This window comes from Lasiodiplodia theobromae (genome assembly GCF_012971845.1).
Source record: "Lasiodiplodia theobromae strain AM2As chromosome Unknown scaffold_7, whole genome shotgun sequence".
In the NCBI taxonomy this organism is placed as follows: Eukaryota; Fungi; Ascomycota; class Dothideomycetes; order Botryosphaeriales; family Botryosphaeriaceae; genus Lasiodiplodia; species Lasiodiplodia theobromae.
Genome location: NW_023336563.1, coordinates 198860 through 224358, shown reverse-complemented (window position 1 = coordinate 224358; position 25499 = coordinate 198860). Strand labels below are relative to the sequence as shown.

General features: G+C 52.4%; 9 protein-coding genes across 9 annotated transcripts; 4 read left to right on the top strand and 5 right to left on the bottom strand.

Annotated features, from left to right (window-relative positions):
- Positions 1 to 1438: 1438 nt before the first annotated feature.
- LTHEOB_2737 (2OG-Fe oxygenase) lies at positions 1439 to 2332 on the bottom strand (the record flags this gene model as incomplete). The annotated part of the gene is made up of 1 exon (XM_035511582.1): positions 1439 to 2332. One exon carries the CDS (start codon positions 2330 to 2332, stop codon positions 1439 to 1441), a length of 894 nt encoding a protein of 297 aa, XP_035363463.1.
- Positions 2333 to 2870: 538 nt separating this feature from the next.
- LTHEOB_2736 (uncharacterized protein) lies at positions 2871 to 3758 on the top strand (the record flags this gene model as incomplete). Its single annotated transcript, XM_035511581.1, has 2 exons — positions 2871 to 3150; positions 3199 to 3758. 2 exons carry the CDS (start codon positions 2871 to 2873, stop codon positions 3756 to 3758), a joined length of 840 nt encoding a protein of 279 aa, XP_035363462.1.
- Positions 3759 to 3950: 192 nt separating this feature from the next.
- On the top strand, positions 3951 to 4571 carry LTHEOB_2735 (GNAT family protein; the record flags this gene model as incomplete). The annotated part of the gene is made up of 1 exon (XM_035511580.1): positions 3951 to 4571. The coding sequence occupies one exon, from the start codon at positions 3951 to 3953 to the stop codon at positions 4569 to 4571; it is 621 nt and encodes a 206-aa protein (XP_035363461.1).
- An 87-nt stretch (positions 4572 to 4658) lies between these two features.
- On the bottom strand, positions 4659 to 5525 carry LTHEOB_2734 (uncharacterized protein; the record flags this gene model as incomplete). Its single annotated transcript, XM_035511579.1, has 3 exons — positions 4659 to 4952; positions 5009 to 5151; positions 5201 to 5525. 3 exons carry the CDS (start codon positions 5523 to 5525, stop codon positions 4659 to 4661), a joined length of 762 nt encoding a protein of 253 aa, XP_035363460.1.
- A 703-nt stretch (positions 5526 to 6228) lies between these two features.
- On the top strand, positions 6229 to 7133 carry LTHEOB_2733 (uncharacterized protein; the record flags this gene model as incomplete). Its single annotated transcript, XM_035511578.1, has 2 exons — positions 6229 to 6430; positions 6667 to 7133. The coding sequence occupies 2 exons, from the start codon at positions 6229 to 6231 to the stop codon at positions 7131 to 7133; spliced, it is 669 nt and encodes a 222-aa protein (XP_035363459.1).
- Positions 7134 to 15008: 7875 nt separating this feature from the next.
- On the bottom strand, positions 15009 to 15674 carry LTHEOB_2732 (uncharacterized protein; the record flags this gene model as incomplete). Its single annotated transcript, XM_035511577.1, has 1 exon — positions 15009 to 15674. The coding sequence occupies one exon, from the start codon at positions 15672 to 15674 to the stop codon at positions 15009 to 15011; it is 666 nt and encodes a 221-aa protein (XP_035363458.1).
- Positions 15675 to 20314: 4640 nt separating this feature from the next.
- On the top strand, positions 20315 to 20743 carry LTHEOB_2731 (uncharacterized protein; the record flags this gene model as incomplete). The annotated part of the gene is made up of 3 exons (XM_035511576.1): positions 20315 to 20405; positions 20455 to 20618; positions 20672 to 20743. The coding sequence occupies 3 exons, from the start codon at positions 20315 to 20317 to the stop codon at positions 20741 to 20743; spliced, it is 327 nt and encodes a 108-aa protein (XP_035363457.1).
- A 686-nt stretch (positions 20744 to 21429) lies between these two features.
- LTHEOB_2730 (Pectate lyase) lies at positions 21430 to 22167 on the bottom strand (the record flags this gene model as incomplete). Its single annotated transcript, XM_035511575.1, has 1 exon — positions 21430 to 22167. One exon carries the CDS (start codon positions 22165 to 22167, stop codon positions 21430 to 21432), a length of 738 nt encoding a protein of 245 aa, XP_035363456.1.
- A 2275-nt stretch (positions 22168 to 24442) lies between these two features.
- Positions 24443 to 24783, bottom strand: LTHEOB_2729 (uncharacterized protein; the record flags this gene model as incomplete). The annotated part of the gene is made up of 2 exons (XM_035511573.1): positions 24443 to 24652; positions 24709 to 24783. The coding sequence occupies 2 exons, from the start codon at positions 24781 to 24783 to the stop codon at positions 24443 to 24445; spliced, it is 285 nt and encodes a 94-aa protein (XP_035363455.1).
- Positions 24784 to 25499: the final 716 nt, after the last annotated feature.

The window sequence follows — 25499 nt, the reverse complement described above, 5'->3', positions numbered from 1 at the left end:
CACGGTTCCTGCTGACTATTCCCGGCGCGCCTTCGGATACATCCGGCGTATCTAGCGTCGTTGCTGGCTGCATCGCAACGACTAACCGCCATCCCCGGTGACGGGGATCACGGACGTCCAGACATGTCGACGACGATCGGTTGCCGCACCTTCCTGATTGCGGCAATGCGAAGGGGCATACCGGACTGAGGGCTTACTGCGGTACGGTCCGATGTTTGCATCAGAACGCCCAATAATTGCGAGGACGATGTTGGTGGCTTGAAGTGAAGTGGCCGACTTAGCTATCTCCATGAGGATCACTTTCCTGATTTGGAAAGTATCGAGAATATGTTTAGTTATCGCCCGGTGTTTGGGAGAAGGGGTCCGTGATTCTCGTGCGCTGGCAGGACAATCCTTCGTGGAGAGTGGGAATGATGGGCGGTGCGGGTGCAAGTTGGGCCCGGATGGTGCACGTTCTGGCACGGGCAGCTGGAAGCTGATCCTTTCCTCCGCAAAGAAATAGCTCGGGTAAGGTGTTAGGCGGAATGACGGTTGGATCAGTGAGACGACTATACGGAAAAGCTCCCGCGCGCCGTATGTGTGCTTTTTTCGCGGAGATAGATCAGCGGTAGTAGGCTGCAGAAAAAATAGAACACCACTAGAGGGCCTGATTGGTTGGACTGGTGAAACATGTGAGGTTTGCTTTTTTGAGCGGTCTGGAAATGACACCAAGTCAACGGGCCGAGCACGCAAGTCGGGCGTCTCGAATGCGCGGTATATGCAAGTATGGGCCGGTTTGCAGGCTCACCGGTAATGGCGACTGATGGTTCGCATGTATGCAACGCGCCGAACCGAGAAATGGGGGATTGCTGTCAAGGGATGACGGCGCCACGACAGCCACAGCTGTAAGGGGCGCTTGGACCCTGTCAGCGCTAGAGATAACGAACTAAAACCGTGCTTGTTCACGATAAGAAACGACCAAGGCTTTTTAGTGTCTAATGATTCATGACTAGTCGTAGTGCTGACACCGAAGGATGCCCATGGTCGACGGTTTGAACTTGTAACCGTAACGGTGCGCGACCAGTCTGGCCGAGTGCGAATGCGGGATCGACTTATGAAGGCTTTTATGCTGCGCGTGAATTATGTTAGCTTTAGGTCGAGTCAATGCGGGGTGTTTCGCTCTCGTGGCGGACGAATTCCCGCAGCCGCGGAGCTACTTCCGGACAGTGATTGAGTCGTCACTTGTGATGCTTTCCGGAAGACAACTACTTTGCTTCTTTCAATAGACAGTTACATCAAAATGTGAGAATCGCGCAGCGAAATTCCAACTCTCAATTCTTCGTCGTATCTCAGTGTAATTCTTCACCATCCGAATGCAGCACGAGTAGAGAACGAGGAACATTTGTAAAAGTAGTCATCATTCAATTGACATCGTAAAAGTACACTTCAAACACAACCATTACTGCTGCTCGGGAACCCACTTGTCCCTCCTCGTAAAGATATTCAACCCAACCTTCCTCCCCTTCTTCACCGGCATGCCCGCATGCCACACACCCGGATGGCCCGTCCCATTCGGATACAAGTTCTCCCAAAACACCGCATTCCCCACCTTCGGCGCGAACGCCACACCCCCAACGCCCGAATCATCCTCACAATCGATCCACCCACACCACTTTGCCGGGAACCTGCCCTCATAATGCGGGAACTGCGTCGCACCACCTTGACACTCGCCACTCCCCGTCTCTCCATCATCGCAGGCGAGATAGACGAAGAAAGTCGAGACGCGCGGATTCGCCATGCCGGCGAACCAGTCGAAGTGCGGGCGGAAGTGGTCGCTGACGCCGTACTTGACGACCTGGACGTCCTCGAGGCGGTCGCGCGGGGCGAAGCCCTGGAAGTCGACGGCGCGCTGCTCGACGCACGCCACGACGGGATCGTCGGGCACCACGGCCGACATGCTGCTGCGGATCTCGCGGTCGTACGTCTCCAGCGCGTAGCCCTTCGAGACCGGCGACTGCCGGTAGTAGGGTGTTGCGAGGTTGAGGAGGTACGAGGTTTCGGCCGCTGTGAGGAAGTCGGCGACGTAGATGATCAGCGGGTCGCTGCTGAAGATGTGCGGGCTGATGGTGTGCGCGGGGCAGGCGGCGGCGTATTGCGCGGCCATGGCGGTGAAGGTGGTGTTGGGGGAAGCGGTGGTGGCGGAGGAGAAGGAGGGCATGGTGATGTCGATGTTGTGGAGGTTGAATTTGGAGCTGATGTTCTGCCATTGCAGGAAGCCGAAGGGGAGGAGCGGCAGCAGGATTGCTGCTGCCGTCGCCATCTTGGACGACTTGGCTTTGGTCGGGGAGGCCATTGAGACGGATGGTGTAGAGGAAGGAGGTTGAATGGAGTTGAAGATGAAGTCTGAGTTGGGCGATGGTTGGAGGGGAGCTGAGTGTATATCCTCTGGATGCCCCGCGATGTCTTGCACATGTAAGCATAATTTTTAGGCGCGTGCATGCACGAGGATGTGCATCACCCGCAGACGCAGGGACATTTGGGGATCGACAGTTGTGGGGGCTGAAGGATTCGGAGGCTTGGGGGCGGAGGGCCCGTCCCGCGAATCCCTCCCTGCCTATTCCGGTAGTCCGGAGCTGCCCAATCATTTTTCTTGCGGAGTAATGATTGCTAGTCATGGTCTGCGCTAGTTTTGGATCCTGATCCTGCGAACCCAACGCTGGCTCCCTAACCCCGCTTTCCTCTTTCAGTAATAATGCGTGAAGTGGCAACGCGCGTTAGGTCGGACGGTCCGACACCGTGCGCAGTCTCTATTTCCGGATGATGAATTCACTTCTTCTCTGCTCCCAATTGAACTTCTCCTCCCACAATCATTCTCTCAAGTCTCATTCACAATGTACAAGTTCAAGCCAACACAGGGGCGCAACTCATCCGAGGAGCAGCTCTCAAGCGCATCCACCAGCATGGAGGACGACAAGCAATTCCTGCTCGATGAATCTCGTGGTTTCAAAATGCCAAAGAGAAGTCGCAGCTGGGTGAATTGGAAGGCAGCAGCAGTGGCATTCAACGTGCTCCTCTTCGTCGGCGGCTTGTCTGTCTGGGGGCACGTTATTGTGCTTCTGAAGAGCCTCCGCTGCGATACCAAGCCCGAGGTGGACCATTTCGAGCCAGACTGTAAGAATTACATCCATCCAATATCGGGAGTCGACTAACAGTCAACAGTGCTCTACAACAGCGCCGTCACCTTCCAGCCGCACGCATACATGGGCGGCGCACCCAGCAACGCAACAGACGAGATGTGGCAGCGGCTGTCACCGCCGGGCGACGGCATTGTCGAGGTGCCCAACGAGTTCACCCACAACCTACCTGCCTCTCTCCCCGCACCCAACAACCCGGAGACGCATAAGGTGTACGGAGTGTCTATGTTCCACCAGCTGCACTGCCTGAACTTCCTGCGGTTCGCCTACTATCCGGAGGCGGTGACGGACATGACGGCCGAGGAGGTCGTGTTCCACCGCGACCACTGCCTCGACTACATCCGGCAGGCCATCATGTGCGCGGGCGACGCCACCTTCGAGCCGCTGACCAAGGTCGGCATCAACGGCATGGGCGCGACGCACCAGTGCCGCGACTTTGAGCGGGTGTTCAGCTGGGCCTACGAACACAGGTCGGACAAGCAGCACGGATCGGGCTACAAGGGCGGCAAGGTCACCCACACGCCCGGCCACCGGAACGACTTTGACGAGGACGAGGCGGAGGAGGGCGGCCACCACCATCACTGATTGATTGAGAGTTGTTATCGTTGTACCTTTAGCGAATAGAGAGAATTGAATGTAACCCCATCGAGCAATTGACTTTCCTCGCCGGGCAACTGCCCCGAACGTGCATGACTCGAGCAGCAACCACATAAAGAAGCAACCACCCACTTCCTCCCTCCCCCACTCCCAACCCAAACAAACCTCAACCCAGCAAACATGACAGACCCAACTTTCCACATCGCCACCCCGCGCCTCTACCTCACCCACCTCCTCCCCACCAACCCGGCCCACTGCGCCTTCATCGTCACCCTCTACAACACCCCCGAATTCATCGCCTCCATCGGCGGCAAGCCCACCTCCATCACCACCCCGGACGCGGCGCGCAAGATGATCGAAAACCGCTTCGTCGCCGAGCACGCCCGCAACGGCTACGGGACCTACCTCGTGTCCCTCAAGCCCCCCGGTGCCACCACCGAGACACCCGGCGAAGACGACCTGGCCGCCAGCACCCCCATCGGCACCGTCTCCCTCTCGCGCGGCGCGCCGCCGGACGCGTACGCCGCGCCGGACCTGGGCTTCGCGATTCTCCCCGCGCACATGCGGAAAGGTTACGCGCGCGAGGCGGCGGGGGCGTTGTTGGAATGGGCGGAGAGGGAGCGAGGGGTGGATGCCGTGCTCGGGCTGTTCGATCCGGCGAACGAGGCGTCGAAGGGGGTGTTTCGGAGTTTGGGGTTCGAGGATCGGGGGGCGAGGACGCTGAGGGTGTTTGGGGGCGTCGAGGGCGCGGTGTGGACGAAGAAGGGGATGGAGGGGGATTTGGGGGTTTATGGGCTTTGATAATACGGTGTCACGGCATAGCAGAGGGTTGGGTTCTTTTGAACGGGAAATATACATTTTGAGTGCCTCTATCTTGGAATGTTTCATCTACTCGTGCTGCCACGTCTCGTTGTACTTGGCCTCCTGGTCGATCTGGAATTCGCGCAGCCGGTCGAAGTCGATGCAGTCGTGCTCGACGCCCCAGCCCGTCACCGACGTCGCGTGGCCCTTGCCGACGTTGATGGGGCTGCTGCCCTCGATGATCAAGTCGCCGCCGCACGAGATGCCCTGCCGCAGGTACTCGAAGCAGTGCTCCACGTGCACCTTCCACTTGAACGCGTCCGGGTCCGCCGACGTGTCGACCCGGTTCTTCTCCTGGTAGTACTGGAAGCGGATCATATTCTAAGGCCGGTCAGTATATGCATCTTATTTGTTCTAGGGAAGTTAGAGGTTCCTACCAAGCAGTGCAGCTGGTGCAGGATGGAGATAACGTAGAAGTCGGTGGGCTTGGGGTTCGGCGTGTTCGGATGATCATACGGCGCAACGATACCCTCTGGCAGGCCCCATTCTTCCGGATTCTCGATCCATACAGCGTCGTGGCCTGATAAACTTAGAAAATACTCTCAATTCCAATGGGCGGGAATGTTTACCTGCAACAAGCTTGTCCCAATAATGGTTCACTTCAGGCCCGTCGCCCATGTAGCGGGGGTCCTTGTCAAAGACCTTCTTCACCGGATTGAAGACCTCTCTTGGAATCGGCGTGTTGTGGTAGACATGCAACATCGTGCTTTCGTTTTCTTCATGTTCATGTTCCACTGGCTGCGTGCGGTAGTTGTGTACTACTGTTGCAGCCCAGCCCAGAGCAAGAACGAAAATGCAGATGTAATGCCAGATGGTCGGGCGGCGAATTCTGGGCTCTTCATGGATGGCTTCCTCGTCTGCAGCAATCTGCTGGTACTCTTTCTTGGAATTCATGATGCCGTTCAGAATGATGGTGGTGATGAAATTGATGAATTGATTTGCCGTGAGCAAGACGGGGGAAGTAGAGATACCCGAGAGCTCTTGCCCTTGAAGCAGCTTCTGGCGAGCGTGGGGGCGAACATGATAGCATAATCCTTTGAAGAGCGACAGGTTGCCTCATTCGTCACATGGAGCATCTCGGTGGTCCTACCGCTACCTAATCAGCGCCACGTCAAAAAATGGCGTGTCCGCGCTCGGAGCCGACCCGGCGGTCTGACCCTGACTCGGGGCGGCGGCCAACGGCTCAGGGCCCGGGCTTTTTGGTGCTTATGCTTATCCTCCGCCCCCCGCGTCATGGATCGCCATCCCTGCCCCGCTTCCTCCGCTGGCTTGCATAAAACGCTTCACCGTATTCGCTATCGTGGAACGCCATATCTAGATCGCCCGCACCGTCGACAAACCGCTCTGAGCTTGTCAGCGCTTGGACGTGTTGGTTGTCTCATACACCCAATGACCGACATTTCGGCCCCCAGCCGATAAGCCGGGGTTAATGGAGGATGCAGTGCTCTGTTGCAAGTCGAGTCGAGCCGGTCAGAGCTCGAAAGATAGTGGAAATACGGAAATAAGGAAATGAGCTCTTTTTCCATTCGGTGTCTGGCTTGTTCCCACTGGCATTGAACAGTTCTCATAGCTTCATTCCCTTCAACTTCATCTCACAATGCAATTACCCAAGTTTCTCAGACAAAAGCAAGACTATGCGGGGATTGAGCAAGCAGACAGTCTGCTGCCAACCAACGAAAAGACACCAGAGGAAGATGGCGCGCCCACGACAAGCCGCCGCAGACTACCCCACAACCTTTTCTTCTACACCTCCTTCGCCCTACTCAACATCGTCGCTGGTCTCTTGATCGGCTACCTATGTCGCGCTGCCAGCGAAGACTCCGCAGAAAGTTTCGGCATCAACCCCAACAACCCCATCCCCCGCAAAATCCTCACCAACCGCCATGACGTCCCCTTCAGCCCGAACCCGGACTACATGGGGCCCGGCCACCACGTCAACAAGAACTGGGCCAAGCTGACCGAAGGCAAGCAGCCAATCCCCTTCCCCTCACCGAAACCATACCCCTCAATTCTAACCAATGGCACACACACACAGGCTCCGACTCCATCTACCTCCCCGACCCATCCCGCTACGGCCTCCAAGACCCAGGCATCCACGCGCCCTTCTTCATCTTCTCCGAGCCGCCCCCCTCTGCCGCCTCCGACGCCGCCAACATCAACAACTTCTACGTCCTCAACAACCTGCACCAGCTGCACTGCGTCAACATGATCCGCATGCGCTACAACGCCCTTGTCTACCACCCGGACACGACCGACCCCTTGGCCAAAACCCCCATCGACGAGGACTGGATAACCCACTTGGAGCACTGCTTTGAGTACTTGAGGCTGAGTGTCACGTGTGCGGATTATTTGACGTTTGAGAGCGACTCGCCGCCCGGCAGCCCTGAGGAGTATTGGAAGGATGGGTTGAGTTGGGGTGTTGTGCATTCGTGTGTGGATTGGGATGCGTTGATGGGGTGGCAGAGGAGGCAGGTGGCGGCGTATAATGCGACGTGGAGCTGAGACGGTGAAGGTTGTGCTTAGTTTGAGGATTGTGTAGAGAAGAAATGAATATGATTTGGTTGTAAAGAACGAAGTTATAATCATGAGATACTAACTTCAAAAACAGTACCGGTAATGAATATTCTCAATTTCAGTCATCCCAGAGTCTGTTGCAATAGAATTCAACCGCATTGACTCTGCTTCTGATAGTCCCAGCTCTGCAATGATTTTCCTCTTTTTCTTGTTCTGGTAGAAAAGCCATGCTCCATATAATGCCGCAGCCAGTATCATGACGCCAGAAAAGATGTATAGGGGTAGCACCGTTGCTTCATGACGAAAGAACAGCTGAAGCGTAATATGCACAAACCAGAACGTTGGGCCCAATCTGTATCCCGTGCAGATAATTGCAACGATTATCGCTTTCCTCAGAGATCCACTAATGTTCGCGGCGAACAAGCTCGCAATACCTAACAATCCATTAACTGATATTCTTGTAGCTTGTCTTCTCTCTACTTTTGACTTACATACGATGGGAAGATTGCTCACCCCAGCCGCAATTGCTGGAACCCAGAAGTTTCTGGTGAAGCATTCTGACTTACTTATTTCATAGTGATCTTTCTCAAGACGCAGAAAGACCATATTGAGAGTGAGACTGACGACTAGTAAAGTAACTATTTTCCGGTTAGTTCTAGACGCTCAAGCAATTGGGGAAAGCAGGCTTATAGGTACTCCGTAGTTGAGACAATTTGTAAAATGCCAGACTACATACTACATGTAGTGATATGGCCGCTAATTGTGAGTATATGGAAGGTAGAATGCAAAATTCAAGGCTGAATTCCATCTTAACGTAGCCGTCGAAAATCGAGATCAGTAAAAAGAAGTAGGTCTGCGGATCTTTCAATGTGACCAGTAGCTTTATTGCGTTAGTTGCTTGTTTAGAAGATAAAGTCGGGGTTAATCCGTGCGATACATACTTGAGGTGCGCACTTGTATTGTGTTCTTCGACGGAATGAAGTATAAGAGGAGCTGCTTATACTTCTTAATGAAATAGCTTGATGGACTGCGGTGTCTAAAAGCGCATTCACACTAAGTGAGAAAGCCGCAAAGTAAAGCCCTTGGATAGCCATCGCAACGTTGACTATTGGGTCCCAATATAAATCGTCGGAGCCAGTGGCTACGAACATAAGCTCAATAGCAATGTCCCCAACTAGTCCCATAGCTGCCCAAACAAGCAGAAAGATCGGTTGCGTCTGTTGGGAGCAACTAGAAGCTATGAGTAGGAAAGCAGCAGGAGTAAGTGCAGAGCTTGTTAATCCGGAAACCGAGCACCCTACAGTTATAGCTATACTATACCAGTCTGATGGTCCGTGTAGACTGATTGTATCGCGATATACGTGGCCTCTAGGGGTTGTGCCCGGTTTGTAGAAAAAGGATACGATGAAAATAAGAGTGCCTAATCAGTTTTAGTTTCCAGTGGCGAGGTCTATAAGGTAGCTACACACCTGTGATGAACAAGCTTACTTGTGTGATTGGTGCGACTCCAGCTTTGATCATAAGTGTGACGGCAAAGCAGCACCCAAGAGCGCCTGCAAAAGAGACTGTCATAGGGAGCACTGTTAAAAGGATGAGATATACATGCGGCACAGCTTGGGTGAGGTTGCATACAGCAAGGCCCGTAGTCGGAGGAGATGTTGAGGTGAAATGCAGGCGATGCGATGGCGATGTACACAAAGCCTTGAAGAATACGATATAATAGACCGCAATGCTATGATACGTCGTTAATGCCGCGAATGTACCCATTGTCTCCTATTACGTACCCAGATCAGGATCTGAAGCCGTATGTTACTCCAGAGAGATATCCGTTGGTGGTCCTGGCAGCTTTCTTGGCCGATGCTGATCTGTGAAAACCTAAGTTGACGTACGGATATAGACCTTACACTAAGCGTGGGTCTTGTAGCTCGCATCGAATGGATTTCCGGAGCTCCTGTTTGAGCTCCTGAAAACTTTGTTTCTTCGACGCCATGTCCCTCGCTGGGTCGTTCCGGGTTGCTCCATGACTCCATCACGAACCTGTAATGAGTAACTCGATGCTGTTGCTGTTTTTTAATGCCTTCTGAGATTCCAAGTGTGAACGTGGAGAATATTCTGGAATCCACTCCAACGTAGCAGAGCATCCATTATTTGAATGAAGACACCTTTGTGATGGTTGTAAGATAGACTGGCTCGCACAGGACTGCTGCTACCTGGAGTGAATGTTACCGTGATATTTCTGCCTCTAATTAGTGTTATTGTGACACCGCTACCGTCCGAGAGCTTGTAAGAAACAGGGTGTTTCATCGTCCGTCCATTTGGGAGCGCGTAATTCGACTGATGCTTCAGAGCCAATCGCACGCGCGATTGAACCAGGACGGACGATTGACCACCCTGGCGAGAAGCAAGGTTCTTTGCTAAGCAGTATGGCTCCACCCGAGGCTTTGAAGGGGCGGTAAAGAAAGGCGGCTAATACTGTGATACAATTATGCAGTTTCATCCCTGTCAACCATTTCACGGAAGGGCATCGCAGCGCACCGCTACTGCGAGGAATTGTAGAGCGTTAGAACAGAATAATTGAATCTAGAAGAATCATGTGATACGTAGAGCCCGCTGAAATATGCAATCAAACTTTCAGAGGCACAAGAAAAAAATATATGCTAGTAGGCAAACGAAGGAGTACTTCCTATGTGAGTTTCTCTGGGTATGCCCGCTAAGGGTGGCCTCGAAATCCGCACAACCTTGCACAGTGTGATACAAGGGACTCATCCTTCTGCCAAAGTTGTGTTCGTTGGGTATATGGGTAGCGAACAATATCTCCTTTTCGACATTTCTTCTCGAAGCAAGCTTCATTCCGCGCAAAAATGGCCTCACCAAGTAGATTCCTGCGTACAGAGAACTCGTAAGCAAAATGGCCACATCAATAGGGGCAAGCCTATCTTAATCTTTCTTTCCAGGTCTTATGCACACCCGTATTGCGATGGACGAACTGGAGACCAACACCCCAACCATTTCGATATTAGTCGCGATGAGGAATTGCCACTTACCCCAAAGACACGACTCTGTCATTGCATCCCTGGCCTTCCGAGTGGATGGCGAGGCGGCCTCCTCCTGAATACATGTTTAGCGATAATGGTTTGGTCACAAATGTGTCTTTTCTTATATGGGCTTCTGATAACTCCACATTTACCATAAAGTGCGAGAGTACAGAAAAGTTCTCAGTTATCAGCCACGCCATGGTCAACATCTTATGCACCGTGCTTTTGAGCGCCAGTAATTACACGATGCAGGTTCTCTCCAGTCCAAAGCGATCTGAGGTGGATAAGATGCATCGACTGGGAAAGACCCTTGTTATAGGGATTCATTCTTTCGAAAACCTCTACTCTATCGGGATTCATCGTATATTACTTTGGTTTCTTCTTGCCATATCTTCGTTGCCTCTCCATCTCCTGTAAGTTACTATTACCAACACCCTTTAATACGCCATCTAACCCAGATAGATGCAATTCTGTTTTGTATCCAGTAACAGGTACAACTTCCTTTATGGTGGCATTTATATCACCAGAGTTCCAAAACGGCGCTACCTTTTCGTCTCCTCCTATTTGGGGACACCGTCCGGACTCTACATCCGAAACGTTACAGGATTCAATTCTCCTTGAACTACAGCAAAAGGCCCAGACGAAAGAGCTGAAAGAGCTAACGAAAGAAGAATGCCTTCACGCATACTTTTCTAATCCTCAACAAATGCGATACCGAAACCTTATTGCAATTAGTGACGGTATTACATCTAACGGATCTGTTGCTTGGATCTATTACTCCACCTCTATCAATCCTACCAGCCACTTATTGATCTGCACGTTCGGGATTCCAAGTAGTGAAGACCCGTTGTGGCACGGTTTGGAAGATGTCATGGACCCATGGCCAAACTCGATTTGTAGTCAAATCCTTCCCTGGGACAATCCTCCAACTTCACGCTGTTTGGCGGAACAGGTTACTTCACTATGCGCGCTTAAGTATAGTAGGAACATCCACCTGGTCGTCATCGCGATGAACTTGGTTAAGGTAATAGCCATGGTTGTGACGATGTTTCTTTATAGAACTCCGGCTTTGGTTACCGTCGGCGACGCTATCGATTCTTTCCTGGAGACACCAGATCCAACCACACGAGGGCTATGTTTGGGCACGAAAGAAGACTTTGCAACAGAGACCTGGAACCCCCGACCTAAACCTTACATGATTTCCAAGGGCGAAGAGCTTCGGCAATCAGCTGGAGCATCCTACTTACGATGGAGAATTACCTCAACAATGTGTGTAGCTCCACACTCTGTGCGCCTGTGCCCACTTTTCTCTTCCAGTCATCCTGGAAAAGAAATATGTATATGTGACTGACACATATGGCAGGTTCGCATTATCCGGTCTCACCGCCTCGATCCTCTTCGTCTTAGGGTATAACCAAAATAAAGTGTTGGACTTGTCTTTCAACAGCTCAATCTCACCCATTTCGCTCACACTCGGCCATGGCATTCCTGGATCATCCCTTCTCATCCTCGCCAACATCCCACAACTACTCATCTCCATTGACTACCTCCTCTTTAACCACCTCGTTACTAGCATGGCTGTAGTACGCGAATGGTCACTCTTCGCGCACCGACGCAAAAGTTTGCGCACTTCGACACCTCAAGGCACACAGCGCTCCACGTACTGGCTTCAACTTCCGCTTAAGATTAGCATCCCTCTTATGGCAACATCTGCATCTCTGCATTATCTCGTATCAAAAAGTCTATACTTCGGCTCGGGCATATACTATGACTACCGCGACGACGTCGGGGCGGATGGGGTGAGGAAGAGGCGAATAATCTCAGACTACACTGGTCTTGGTTACTCGCAGACAGCTGCTCATGTCCTCATGTTCGCCTTATTTTTGCCCATGGTAGCGGCAGTGCTGTGGGGTCGGAGGCGAAACAGGCCCGGTATGGTGGCGCTGACATCTGGTTACAATAGCGCTGTCATTTCGGCGGCGTGTCATCCTGAGGGAGAAATGGGCGGAATGCATCATCTAAAGCCTGTGCAGTGGGGAGCCGAAGTGACGCAGCAACGCCAGCAGCAAAATTACGGAAGTGGAGATGAGACGGTTGGGCACTGTTCGTTTAGTAGTGAGGAAGTTAACATGCCGGTCGTAGGGAGAGAATATGCGTAAGACTGAGATGGCTAGATCCATGCCCATACGGAAGAAAAATTGAAAGTAACAATTCACTGCTGGTTATGTTGATGCCGAATCTCCATCTTGATTTTTAGTTTGGGTCACTCGCTGCTGGTGATTCTTACTGCTGAGCATTTCGCTACTATCTCGTTCGTATCCCAATAAAATTGTGTTTGGCTTGTGCTATTGCCATATATACTTTTTCTGACGTATAGCCGTTTCAGGGCTCGCGTATGTAAGGTTTAATTGAAACTTTGTCTTCTCATTAATCAGCTTACCTTGGATCATAGTGAAACGTCAAGAGAGAAGGGCTTTGAAAGTGGAAACTTCCACGGTAGGCAAGTATTGCATCAAATCATTACTGGAGTTTCCCGAGAGAGTGATGCCTCATAGCTATCGGCGCTCCAGACCCGCTTCTGGAAGAAAAGAAGCACCAGAGAATGAGAGCAGACACCATTACGAAGAGAATTTCTTACCAAGCGTAAAAGATATCTGCGAGCCGAGAAGGAATGTGCAAGACCTACTATTTGGCGCAGAGGTCCCTTTTGTCCTTCGGCCGCAGGCAGATGGGAGTTACAGGCTTTGCTATGTCTAGGGGATCATGAACGGAAAAGAAACCGAAATGTGGAGGAACGGCAAGCTGGAAAAGGGAATCTTTACTTTGGTTTGAGAGTCCTACCAGATGGTTGCAGCGCTTCTATCTTTTCCTGGTCATTACTATTGCCGTATTCGAACTCGAGCCGAGCAAGGGCCGAACGGCTTATGGGACGTAAGGGCTTTTTATGTCGGGAGTGTCAGGAGTGGGTGTGCGATGATGGGGCAGGGTGGTCAATCGTCCGTCCATTTGGGCGCGATCAATTCGATTGATGATATGGTCTTCTGTTGTTGCGATACCCACTTCTTTCACAGAAAGAGGAGAAAGGAGCATCCCACACAATCAGATCACTGGACAGCTCCAGCTTTGAGAAATCTAACGAAAACCAAGGGGAGTAGCTTTGCTGCTCTCATGTTTGTCACGCTGATGTTGGGAGGCTAGTTAGAGATCCTATCGCAGAGGGAGTTATACAGCTGAAGGTCTTCTTCCTCTTCTTTTAGACTTCTGACATAGTTAAGCTTTGTTGTAAACGTATACAGCATTATCCGTCATCCTATAGGTCGAGGAGATTGAAGCGCTCCAAAGCCGATCAGGCCGGAAACTGCTTCCTCGAAGCGATGGGCTCTTACCATGCTCATGAAGACATAATGTTCGCCAGGACCAGGCCTCATTTAATGACCCTGGTATGGCGACAGGGATGCTTCACTGAAGAGTATCCCGCCCGTATGGAAGGGGCCGCCTCGCCGATTGGGGATTGCTACTACGAGTGCTGGAAAAATGCCATGGTATTACCACGCCTGGCCGTACTTGTCTGAAGAGCACGGTGCCTGTCGCTTTTTGTCACTGTCCAAGTGACCTCACACCTGCAGAGATGCAAATCTTTACCTCAAAGCTGCAACCACGGGTCTTCGAAGATGACCTCAGGTTAGCTTCGGACCCAGGGCGAATCCTACTCTTCACTCAGTCGGCAGCGATGCGCATCGAGGGGTTTCCGGAGAACACGGACGAGCTTATAATCTATGCATCTTGAGGATGCTAGATGGAGCATTTGCCGGTCATATATATCTGCAGAAATACGCGGCACATATCGTCTTTGAGACCAGAGTCAACAGGTGTCCTCTGAAATGGAGTTCTTGGCACTCTCGGTAGCGGAGGTTCACGCTCCTGATACGGAAGCCCATGATCTGTGGGTTAAAGCGTCTAGGCCTGGCGCAGAGTATCTTAAATGGCAAGATCCTGGACGCATCAATACGGTCGATGTCTGTAAAATTCTTACCAACGACCCATTGTATACGGATATCAGCTCAGAGGAAAGTGACTTTTCGCCGCTCGTAGTTCGGGTCATGCTTATATTTCGCAAACATGGCATTGCTAGGCGCCTGGGACTAGGAGAGGTCCACCTGCCGAAATGGTTGCAATTGAACGAGAACACAAGACCGTTGTTCTGGGTTAGCTTTTATAAAGCTGTGGCTCTGCTCTCGACACTTAAGTTGCTGGTAATACAAGAGCGTATGTCAGAGGAGCAGCATTTCGCACGTGCTACGTCGCAGTAAATACATTCTTTTGTGCCCAAAGTAGTCGTAATGGAAATCCTGTATGAAATGCAGATGTTGTAAGCACAATTATATGCAATTATCAATGGAAGCTACAGATGTGTGATGCATTGCCCAATCCTGACCCTGTTTTCCCCACACACTCCCCTGGATGACACGGGCAACACTGACCCGGCCATCTGAGAAACACCACAACGTACCCAGTCTCCCAATGACTTGCCGAATACCAATCACTCCGCTATAGAAAACAGCTGAACCGCGCGCCTAACGCTCACAATAAAACAAAACAGAAGGAAACTAAGGAGGTATACTGCAACGAGCGTAGCCGGACGTGAACACGAAAGGAAACAAACCCCCAACCACCCACATCATCCGCCCTCCAGCGCCGCACCAAACCACCGCCCTTTTCTGCCCTTACCATCTCCCCATCATCTCTCATCACCTCTCTCTCTCTCTCTCTCTCTCTCTCTCTCTCTCCCAACCCTCGACACCAGCAACCCCCCACCACGAAACCCCCATCAAAGCCCCCTCACGCTCCCATCCCGGTTGTACCACGCATGCACCAGGTCCTTCGCCTCTTGATTCGTCTGCTTGTGCCGCTCCTGCACGTGCTGCACCAGCGCCGCTCGCCGCTTCGGCTGCGTCGGGCAGAACGGGCACGAGAAGCTCAGGATCTCGCCGGTCCAGTACGGGCACTCCGGGCTCTCGCGCTGGTGCCGCCGCCGCGCGAACTCGCTTTTGTAGCCCTTGTTGCAGCAGGGGAAGATGACTTCGCATGCTGAAGGCTGCTGCGCCGGGCCAGGGGCGGCGGCAGGGTGGCGTGGCATTACGGGGGGAGGGTTGAGGGCGATTGCGTCGTGTGGCTGCTGGCTCTGGCTGTACTGGCCGTGGGGGAAGCGCTGGGCCCCGCTGGGGTGGTGGTGGGTGGTGGACACGGCACGGTGCGAGATGGTGGACGTGTTGCTCAGCGGGTACTGGACGGGCATTGGGTGCGGCGGCGGGTTGCCTCGAGTGGGTTCATTGGGGCCATGAGTAGCCGTGGCTCCACGGCCATTGTTGACGTTGGTAAGACGGCCGTGCGGATAGTCGATGCGAGCAGCCAGGATGCTGTGGCTCCAATCGTCGTTGGCGGCAGGCGGGTTGTTGCCCGTGAACTGGGGCTGATGGGGGCGGCGGTCAGACATGGCGAGGCTTCTGTTGCCGGTTTGGGAAAGAGCTACGGAAGGACCAGAGATCCGGAAGGCAGCAATGATGGTGTTGATTGAAGAGGAACCGGTTCTCTGGTCGCAGCTCTATGGAGAGTAGGGAGAGGAGAGAAGGCATCGTTGAGAAGGCCTTATGTACAGGACGAGAACCCAGAAAACACCACTGGAAAACCATCTCCACTTTCTGACATAGAGGAGATGGCAGCGCCAAAGGTGCGCCATTTCCATCTTGCGCGTTGAATGGAGAGAAAGGACGGCACTATAGAGAGGTTTTGGTTCTGGGTTTTGGGTTTTCGAGACGCTCGATTGCGAATTACCAAGGAGGCTTGGCCGGTGGCGCCCGGGGAGCAGGGGGCCTGCGTGCGCAGCTGCGGAACACAGTGCAGGGCACGAATGCGCCTCCTTGGTCTCTGGTAACGAGCATGTGCGAGTTAGCAGTGAGATTCACGTGGATGGACGACGAGGGGGTAGCACGAACAGTGACTGCGGCGATGTCGGCACGAGGCTGAACTTGCAGCGGAACCTGCACACACAAGCGAGCCAAGTCCCGGGCGGCTGGGTTGAAATTCTCCGAGCGCTTCGTTATGCCTTTTTACTTGCCCATCGTGTCCTTGTTTCCTTTCGCCGGATGGCTGTTATCTCCAGTAGGTACTGAGTGGTGTACATGAGGAGGTGTCAGCGGAAGAGCTCGTGATAGCATTTCGGCGGCGGATGGACGGCATTCTGGCGGCGAGCGGGAACTGAGCCATCAGAGGGGAATCTTTTTGATCCCGATGCAGTTTATCCTTCTCTTAAGTATCCACGAGAGGCCGCAAATCATGGTATGCGGCTCACGGGAGGCCGCACATTATGGTATGCGGCTCACGGGAGGCCGCATTAGGCTGGTCTGTGGCTCCACGCGAGACTGCATAAGGCTGGTCGGCGACTTCAAGAAAGGCTACACAGGTTGTTCCGTAGCTCTGAAAAAATAAAAATCAAACACAAGGCTCACTATGTGGTTTGATTTTGGCACTTTCAACGAGTAACTGCTTGAATGCACGCACAAAACCAAAGCCTCGTGCATGGAGAGGGTGGGGCTGACGAAAGAAAACCAAAACCAGCGGCTGTCGCACGCAGCCCGCCGTTCTCTTCCCCAGCGAAGATCGGTGCCTCGCCGTTCGCTGACGTGGTTGAGGCTCTTGCCCGAACCCGCAGCAAACCTGCATAAGCGGACAGGGGTATGTTCTGGAACACGAATTCACACGGCAGCGTCTTTCGAGCGCGCGGCTCATCACAGACGGTCTCTGCTGGTTTGAAAGTGGTTTCTGGCGCTTACAGGTGAGTGCGCATTTCCTCTCGTGGATTTTGCCTTGACGAAACAATGATGGGATGAGTGCCCGTGTCCGCCGGGTGAGAGGTTGGCGGTAGGGTCATGCTCTCGTATGCCATCACTTATCTTCCGTCCCTTGAGGAGCAGTAATACCTTTAGCAGAGATTCCATTCAAATAGCGAACGCTGTGTAGATGGGTAGTAATTAAAGAAGTCTGCTGGCTTGTAAAGTTGCTGTAGCCGATGTCCCGCTCACATTGTGGGCTGTAGTACGCAATGAAGTTCCCGACGACATTTGTTGCCATAATCTTCGTACTATCTTTCGAAAGTAAGCGCTACAGAGAACTGTAACTGCGTATTCTCAATGTTTGCGTCCCTGTAAGACACGACTAACAACGGATGCTTTCGAAACCTCCGTTCGATGTTTTCATGGGATAAGTTCCCTGTATGCGCTGCTGCCTAGCTACATGGGACTTTCTAATTGAACAGACACTCTATTACTACCAGGGTGGCAGCCGCCACTAAATCCGTACAGTTATTGCCGCCGCGAGCCGATAAGGAATGTGCAAGACAGCCCGAAACAACCGGCCGGAGTATTTACCAAAAGAGTGCCAAATTCTCATCAGCTAAGCAAGCACACAGTATCTCCAAAACATTAATAATCACGATCTAGTTGAAGTTGGGCACTCCCTGTTGGTAGTGCCTCCCGTGACAGTCAGTCAAAGCCCTTGTTTTATTCTGAAATCCTTGTAACGTGTAATGAGATTCGTAGGTAGAGCTACGCAGGTAAAGGCTTCTTGAATCCTCCTCAAACCCTTGGACTTTGAGGTCGGGGCAAAGGCAATTGATTGAGAAACAACCATGAGCTCTTCCTTTCTCCGTACTAGTGCTTCTAAGCTCATCATCACTGAACAGCAGAATAACAGGGGCATATTGGATGGTGTGGCGAGGGTCGTGTTGGGGTTGGGGTAGGCAGAAGTAACTGGCAGCCGCAGTAGCCGAATTAGCCGCCAATGCTCACGTCAAAGAGGTTGTTACCGGTGCATATTGGCATAGCTGTGCGGGGCGCCTAATTTTCTGGGCATCGTTAAAGTTGAACTCTTAAGTCAGCCTTGTTCCTGGCATGCATGCACAGGCAAGGCCGGGATACTTCGTCAGGACTGCTCCGAAGTGACCTTTGCTGAATGCCTTCTGCTCAAGGCACCGAACATGGCATTCCTTCAAAATCCCATTTGATCGTCACTAAGAAATAATCCAGTGGGGGGCTAAGAGTCAAGAGCAACCACAGGTATTGGTGGGATTTTCAGTACGGTGAATCCCACGTCGTATAACTTGGGCCCCAACACCGGGCTTGGTCAGACAGCGACGGAGATCGTCAGTTTTCATTCAAGAGCTGGTAACTCGTAGGTTACTCAAGGATCACAGAAGGTGTGACGAAGACGGTTGAAAGGCAATCTAAACGGGTAATCGGCACAAGTCTAGCGACAAGTGTTGCATCCAGAACATTCATCACGTGTGGTGGCGCAATCCCTTTTAAGAAGGAGGCTGAATCGGGATCTCCTCCGCATCCATCTCGACATCTTCAGGCAGAGATCGGCGATCCGTTGTCTTCACGAGGAACTTTGCTCCGGCGTGAAGCATGGGGGCGTGCCATGATCGCCGGGCCACCAACGGGTAAGCATGCATGTCACTGTCTAAATAGCCACAATAGGAACTATACCCACACAATGGATGTGCGTGTGCCAGGCACTAGGGCTTGAGAGGGGCGATTTTTCGTAAGATTGACGTCTACTGAAGCGGGGCTGCGGTTCGCTTATTACTCGCATCGGGCCTCTCCGCATCCCAGGACTCAGTAAGCCAATAAGATACACTCTACAACATCTGCCAAGAAACCGAGTATGAGGGCGGAATTAAGCTCCGTACAAGGTGCCAAGGCTGGTCTGGGTAAAAAGCCACACGTGGGACATGCTCTTTGCATGTTGCTACCCCATCTGTCATGGCCGCCAAGATAAAGACACTCGAGCGTGCTTACGGATCATGCGGCTTGGACAATCTGGCAGCTAAGACGAGATACGCTAATAAAACCAGCGTTTCAAATGTTGTCTCCTCAAATATTCTAAACAATGTGCTTAACGACATCTGATACTCAGTCACCTCATAGAGATGTCTTAATATCATATTTGCGCAATTACACACGGCAAATGTTTGACTAAATATTCATAGAACGCCATCGCCAACACCAGTTGAACTACTTGAATGCCAAGCTTAAGAGTCACAAGGTCGCTCATAACCGTTGTCTTCGTATTCCTTCACCCGTTGGCTGCAGTCATCCTGCAAGGGATCAACAGAGAACTGCCGAAACAGTCGATTACGGATCTAGGCATACCCAAGACTAGGAATTCTCGCACAGAGCGTGGCGGATCCTATTGACACTCAGCCGGCCTGGTGGCTGAGGCAGGGATTCATGACTTGTCTTGACATCACGGCAGCATCACACTAGGAAGACGCGTGTGGGATGAAACTAAGAAAGTTTTGAGTTACCGTAGCATCGCAAGAGACCCTTATGCTCTATTCCTAGCATCTTTACCAGAGCCTTTGTCCCGTTTGACTTGAGAATAAAGCAAGTGGGAACTGACACAAAACTTGCCATAAAGGTCACTTGGTGCAAAGCTTTCCTACAGAACCTCCGACGCAGATAAGCAGCCACCGCCGGCCAAGTGTATCCATAGAGCTTAGTATCAATCAGGCACAAAGGGACCATGGGGGAAGGAGTCCTTCTTGGCGGAAGCCCTCTGTCATTTTCTTTCCATTCATCGAGAGCTGTAGGAGAGACCTCTGTGCATCAAGAAATACTCCGGTATATTGTTTTTATGGCGGACCTTGGCTATTAGCACAAGAGTATCACTGACAACTGGTGAAGTAGCTGCTCAAATCTCCCGTGCACGCTCCGTAACAACAGGTCGTGGAAGTTTCTCCTCCATCACTGTTAGCAGAGAGGCTGTGATGCACAACCTTGTCTACACCGGATCCACGATGCAGTCAGCTTATGTCGATAGTGTAGAACACAAGTGGGTGTGAGAGACGAATCACTCTTCACGCCACCGAGTGGGATCAACAATGGACCTCGGACTACAAACTCCGCCCAAAAGCTGTCCGTGGAGAGGCCAGTGTCCCACGAGCTTGTCTATAAAAGCCCGCAAGACTCCCACCAGTCCTTTCGACATCCAGCAGCCGTTCACTCCAGCTCAGAACATCAAAGCAACCCCCAAAAGCTCCCTCCAATCCTTTTCCAGCCCCTCACTCCAGCCAAAATGCTCTTCACCGGTCTGATCGCCTCCGTCCTGGCCGTCGCGGCCACCGCTGCGCCCAACCGTGTCCTCACCAAGAGGCAGGCCAACACTAGTACGTTTTCCGCACTCCGTGTACCCATCTTCAATACTGACTCGTCAAGCGCCCAATGTCACCCCTGAGCAAATCGCTTTCGCCGTTCAGCGCGCCGACTGCGATGTCCTGTCGTGCGTCGGTGTGGTTGCTGCCGCTGGTTGCATCGCTGCTGGAATTGCCACCGCCGACGTCCCTGCGGTTCTTGCCTGCGTCGTTGGAGGCGAAGGTGTGGTAAGTAGCGGCCCCTCCCCAAGTGTTACAGTTTTCGTGTTAAGATGTTACAGCTTTGCGACTGCGCTGGATGTGTCGACGCTCTCAACGACTTCCTCGTCGACAACGGCATTTGCGACGAGTGAGCGGGCGGAGGAGCGACACACTGCCACGTCTTTCTTTTGATGTGATTCAGTCTTTTGTATGGAGGGTTGATCTGACCAGTGTCGCTCTCTGAACGTACCGGAGAGGGACGCTCCGGAGAGAAAGAACTGAGTTTGGCCTCTTTCTATTGTGATTACTGAGCTGGTCTCAAAGATCTATGTAGCAACAAATACAAACTCTACAACCGCATGGTCTCTTCTCGGATTACGTGAACATGATCCTGACGGGAAACTTACTTTCTTTGCCAAGAACCAGATGACTAACAGGTTTTCTTTCGCAATCAACTGCTGCCCGATCAAACTGCTATTCTGATCTAAGGATTTCGAGAACGATGTCAATCAATTTCTCCTCCACCTCAAGAGGCCACCACTTGTTTCACAGAACATGGTCCGAGGTTTGAAATATTCCCATTAGTCAGCGCAATTCGGACTGCAATGAGAATAGCTCTAGAACATGAGTGACTCCAGAAATAATCTTTGACTCCATAACATTTGTACACATGGCAACAATACGATCATCGTGATGAGAAACAAGAGCGAATAATATTTTGTATGTACATGAAGATTCTACTGGAATCCAGTCCCAGTGTGGCTGCGTCCCCTTTCATAAAGCCCAATTGGAATGACTAAACTCTTTATGAATCAACGCGGTTCTTACGGCCGAGCGTCTAGCAAGACGGGAGCTTGGCAAGACCACCCTGAGCACCCTTGCAAGCGCCAGTGGGGGTGTCGAGCTTCTCGCTCTTGCCGGATCCCTTGTTGACGCCCTTGTACTCCTGGCAGACCTTCTTGGTGGTACCGCACGAGTTGCTGACGGTGGCGGTATCGCCGTAGTTGCTGTTGATGCCGATGAGGTCGGACTTGACGTTGAAAGCGCGGATGCCCGAGGCGACGACAGTGCGCTTCTTGCCGGCGTTGTTGGTGCAGTCGCCGCAGGAGCGGTACAGCTTGCCGACGTTGGAGACGGTGAAGTCCTTGATCTCGACGGTGCCGACGCCGTTGTGCTGGATGACCTTGTCGACGGCGTTCTGGGCGCCGCCGCCCGTGATGCGGTAGCTGCCCGAGCCCAGCAGCGTGATGGCGTCCTCGCACACGTCGCGGAACCACACGTTCTGCAGCGTGCACGAGCCCTCGCAGTGCACGCCCTCGAAGGCGTCCGAACCGATGATGACGTTGGCGAGGGTCGCGCCGTTCTTGAGGACGAAGACGGCTTCGTCGCTGCCTTGGTCCTTGTCGGACGTGCAGGCCTTGCCGCGGTCGAACTCTTGGAACTTGAGGTCGACGAAGCCCGAGATGGGGCGAGGGGCGTTGAGGACCTGCTTCTTGCCGTTGGCGGCGGGGATGTTGAACTGGGCCGAGGAGACGGCGGCCAGGGTGGCGGCGAGAGCGATGTGCTTGAGCTGCATGGTGGTGGTTGGATTGGAAACGAAGGTGATGGATCAGAGATCGAGTGAGAGTGATGAAGTAGCTGTGAGTTGGTGATGATTCTTTCTCCCGCTCCAGGACGAGTCTTTTATATCCCCCGCCAAGGTATGCCAACACTTCTTGTGTATTTCGCTCAGCTTTCATCACACGTCCAGAACGGGTGGTTCAAACAACCAACTCAGAAGCTTGCATCTTGGCTCAGGGACGATGCTCACGGCTCGTGTTCTCTGAATCGCGGAGGTGGCTGGCCGTGAATGCCAAGCTGTGTTCAAGTGACAGTCTAGTAAGTTTACGAGGCGCTTGCGGGGCTTGGTGAGGAGAGCTAAGTTGTAGTCTTCTCCAGCGTTTTCTAGATGGGATATCAAACCTACTATTCTTCACCACCATTGTTCATGTCTCATCGGATCGCGTCGATGTCTCACTGCTACCAGGGTGACGGAACAGATGATGCATGAACGTATCTGCAAGGCTTTGGCTACTCCACATAGAAAATCTCCGTACCGATCGAAGAGACAGCTGCTCGGGCGGAGTTGCAGGGGCTAACTGCCTAGCCAGAAAAGGAAAGCCTGAGAAGGCTTGGCGTGTCGGAAGACGCCAAGTCCGCTCCTCGGGTGGGTGGCGTGGTCGGACCTACCCTTTGTATGCACCTCCGAGTCATTTCCAGTACTCCCTTGGGACATGGTCCGACGAAAAGTGGATATCATCTCACCACGTGAGCGGGAGACTTCAGGCTGTCCATTTCATCCAACATCCCAGATGATGATTGGCATCGCAGCAGCTTGCTGTGAGGTAGGGCAGATACATGTACTGTGGATTTCAAGGGCAAATTCTTCCGCACATTTGCGTTGTAGAATATGTAGGTGCTAGTTGTCGAGTTGATAGTCTGAAAGAAAGCCCCCAATTTCAAAGCATAATTCGTGGCTGCGACAGTGGCGGTGATCGGACCGAGGATTTGGCGAGGCTGTATATCGAACACGCTAAGGTCTTCTATACACTGATCGATTTGTCTCCTGATCCGAATGTTTCACAGAGCTTCTAGAAGTAACCTTATTGTTACTGTGTTTCCATTGCTACAGACATCCTTGCTCGACAAACATATCTCGCTCATCGCGAAGCAACTCTCTACGCTTCCCATCTCCTACCTATTACTTACAGGATGATAGACTGGTTTTATTTCCGGTTCCCCTCCTTACGGCTTTACGGTGTGGCTGAACCTCTCGGGTGCTAGGCGAGGGTCATGACTCGGTTTGGAAACAATGGCGTGCGCTACCGACGGCTTTAGCTACTTCCGTCCTAGATTGGAATCGTAGCCGAGGCTTCTTTATGGTGTGATAGCTCAACACTTCTCGGTTTATCCTCTACTTCTTCCTTAGTCCACTCTGCATTTATCCATCGGTACATGAAGATCTTCTGGGGTGCGGAGAAATGGAGTAGCGCCCCGGAGAGGGAATCCTACAACGGAAATACGTAAAAGAACCGGCATAAGGAACACTCGAGACCACAGCCGGAAATTTCAGCTCAGGCGCTCCGGTCTGGGCATCGTGCCGCTCGACGGACGTCGACGGCGTTTTTGGCCGTGATTCGCCGTTCCACCATCGCCAAGTGCTACAACAAAAACGAGTCAAAATGAGCCCCCACACAGGGTTCACTTGGCTAAAATACGCCTTGCGGGCGGGTGACGGGCCGTAGTTGATGCGAAAATTGCCTCATTCGTTAAAGCCTCAACTCAAAATGCCATCATGACTCGTCCCGTATAGCTTCTCGTGACGGTCGGCCTTACTCCACTCTTTCTCCCAGTGCTGTGGAAAGCATGCAGGTGATCCGATTTTTCAGGGTTGTTTCATGTTTATCCGGCTCTATCCGGGTCGCTGTTGAAGCGACATCCTTACTGTCCTGGTATGTCCATCTCACGTATTTCACGAAATCACAGACAAAGCTCGAAGACCAATCGGGCATCTCTTATTGGTTAAATCGGAGAAAATCACGTAGTTGTGGTACGCGAAAATGAAGGGAACAACCATCGGCTTGTGCTGTGTGGCAGGTGAAGAAAATGCCGGCTGACCGCGCTTTGCTCTCCATGTCCCCCAGCTTCTTAGCCTCAGAATATGTGTCTGCTTCGACATGGTTTCGGACACCCCAAATATCGATGTTGAGTCTCTTCGCTGAGAAGTTCCGCTTGGTGATCGCCGGGCTACCAAGGTGAGCTGAGTATTGTCATCCTTACGCGATGTTCGGAGCGGGGATTGGTGGATTGAGTTAGTCGTAGACCGCCTTGCGAAGAGAACTCAGCTCCCGACGACATTTCTCCAAGTGCAAGTTGAGAAGCTGTAGCTTGATGCGCACGTGTTCCTTGCCTTCGACTAGACGAACCAACTTCTTCTCGAGCAGGTGGATCGCCAAGCTGTTCTGGAACGCGTCCGCCGATTCGTCGCGCGGGTGTTGCTTGATCATAGCCTCATCGACAGCCTATGAGCTTCCATCAGTCAGACATCCTGCGGCGAGGTGGGCCTCCGATGGCTTACCGAAGTGATAGTGATGGCACGGTCCTCCGGAATCGTGCGGAGCGGAGTGCCAGACAGGGTCCTTTGGTGCGGCATCGTCGAACAGCGATGCGCCCGACAACGGTGGAAAGCAGTGGTGGATGGGCAGTCTATTTTCGAAAGTCAGGCTCAGTGGCTTTTACGGTTGCAACGACGTTGTCGCGGAGACGGGCGCAGCATGCTCTTACCTATGTCGCGCGCTTGGCACCGACTCCACCCCAGTACCCCAAACTCCTCAACCAATTGGGACGTCAATTGCATTTCAGAACGCCTGCCCATCTCAATACTACCACCTTCGTGATTCTATGCTTCATTGATCCCCAAATCTGAATTAGGGCACAGCTAGTGGTCTTATTGTTCATGTCATTGTTTCCCTATTTTCCATAGCATTCCGTGCGAACATTTGGCAGATGCCAGAAGCTCGCGGCACCGCTCTTGCTCACCATACAACCGACGTCGAAGAAAGCTAAGAAAGCCTCTAACTACATATCCCGCATGTCTCAATAATTGAAAATTCGCATTCATGCCAACGGGACCAAGATTACGGCCTCCAAAGCATGATGTCCCCTTTCGACTATTTTCCGCGCTCCTGTTAAAAGTACATCCATGTCCCGATACCATTTCTTGACAGTCCACGCCCACAAGCCCAGGCTCACTCATACCTGACCAATTGCTGCCAGCCTCAGTCTTAGCCTCAGCCTCAACATATATTCCACCTCAACGTATGCCGGCGGGAATTTCCTTAAGCTCCCAACCCTCGACAACCCTGCAAA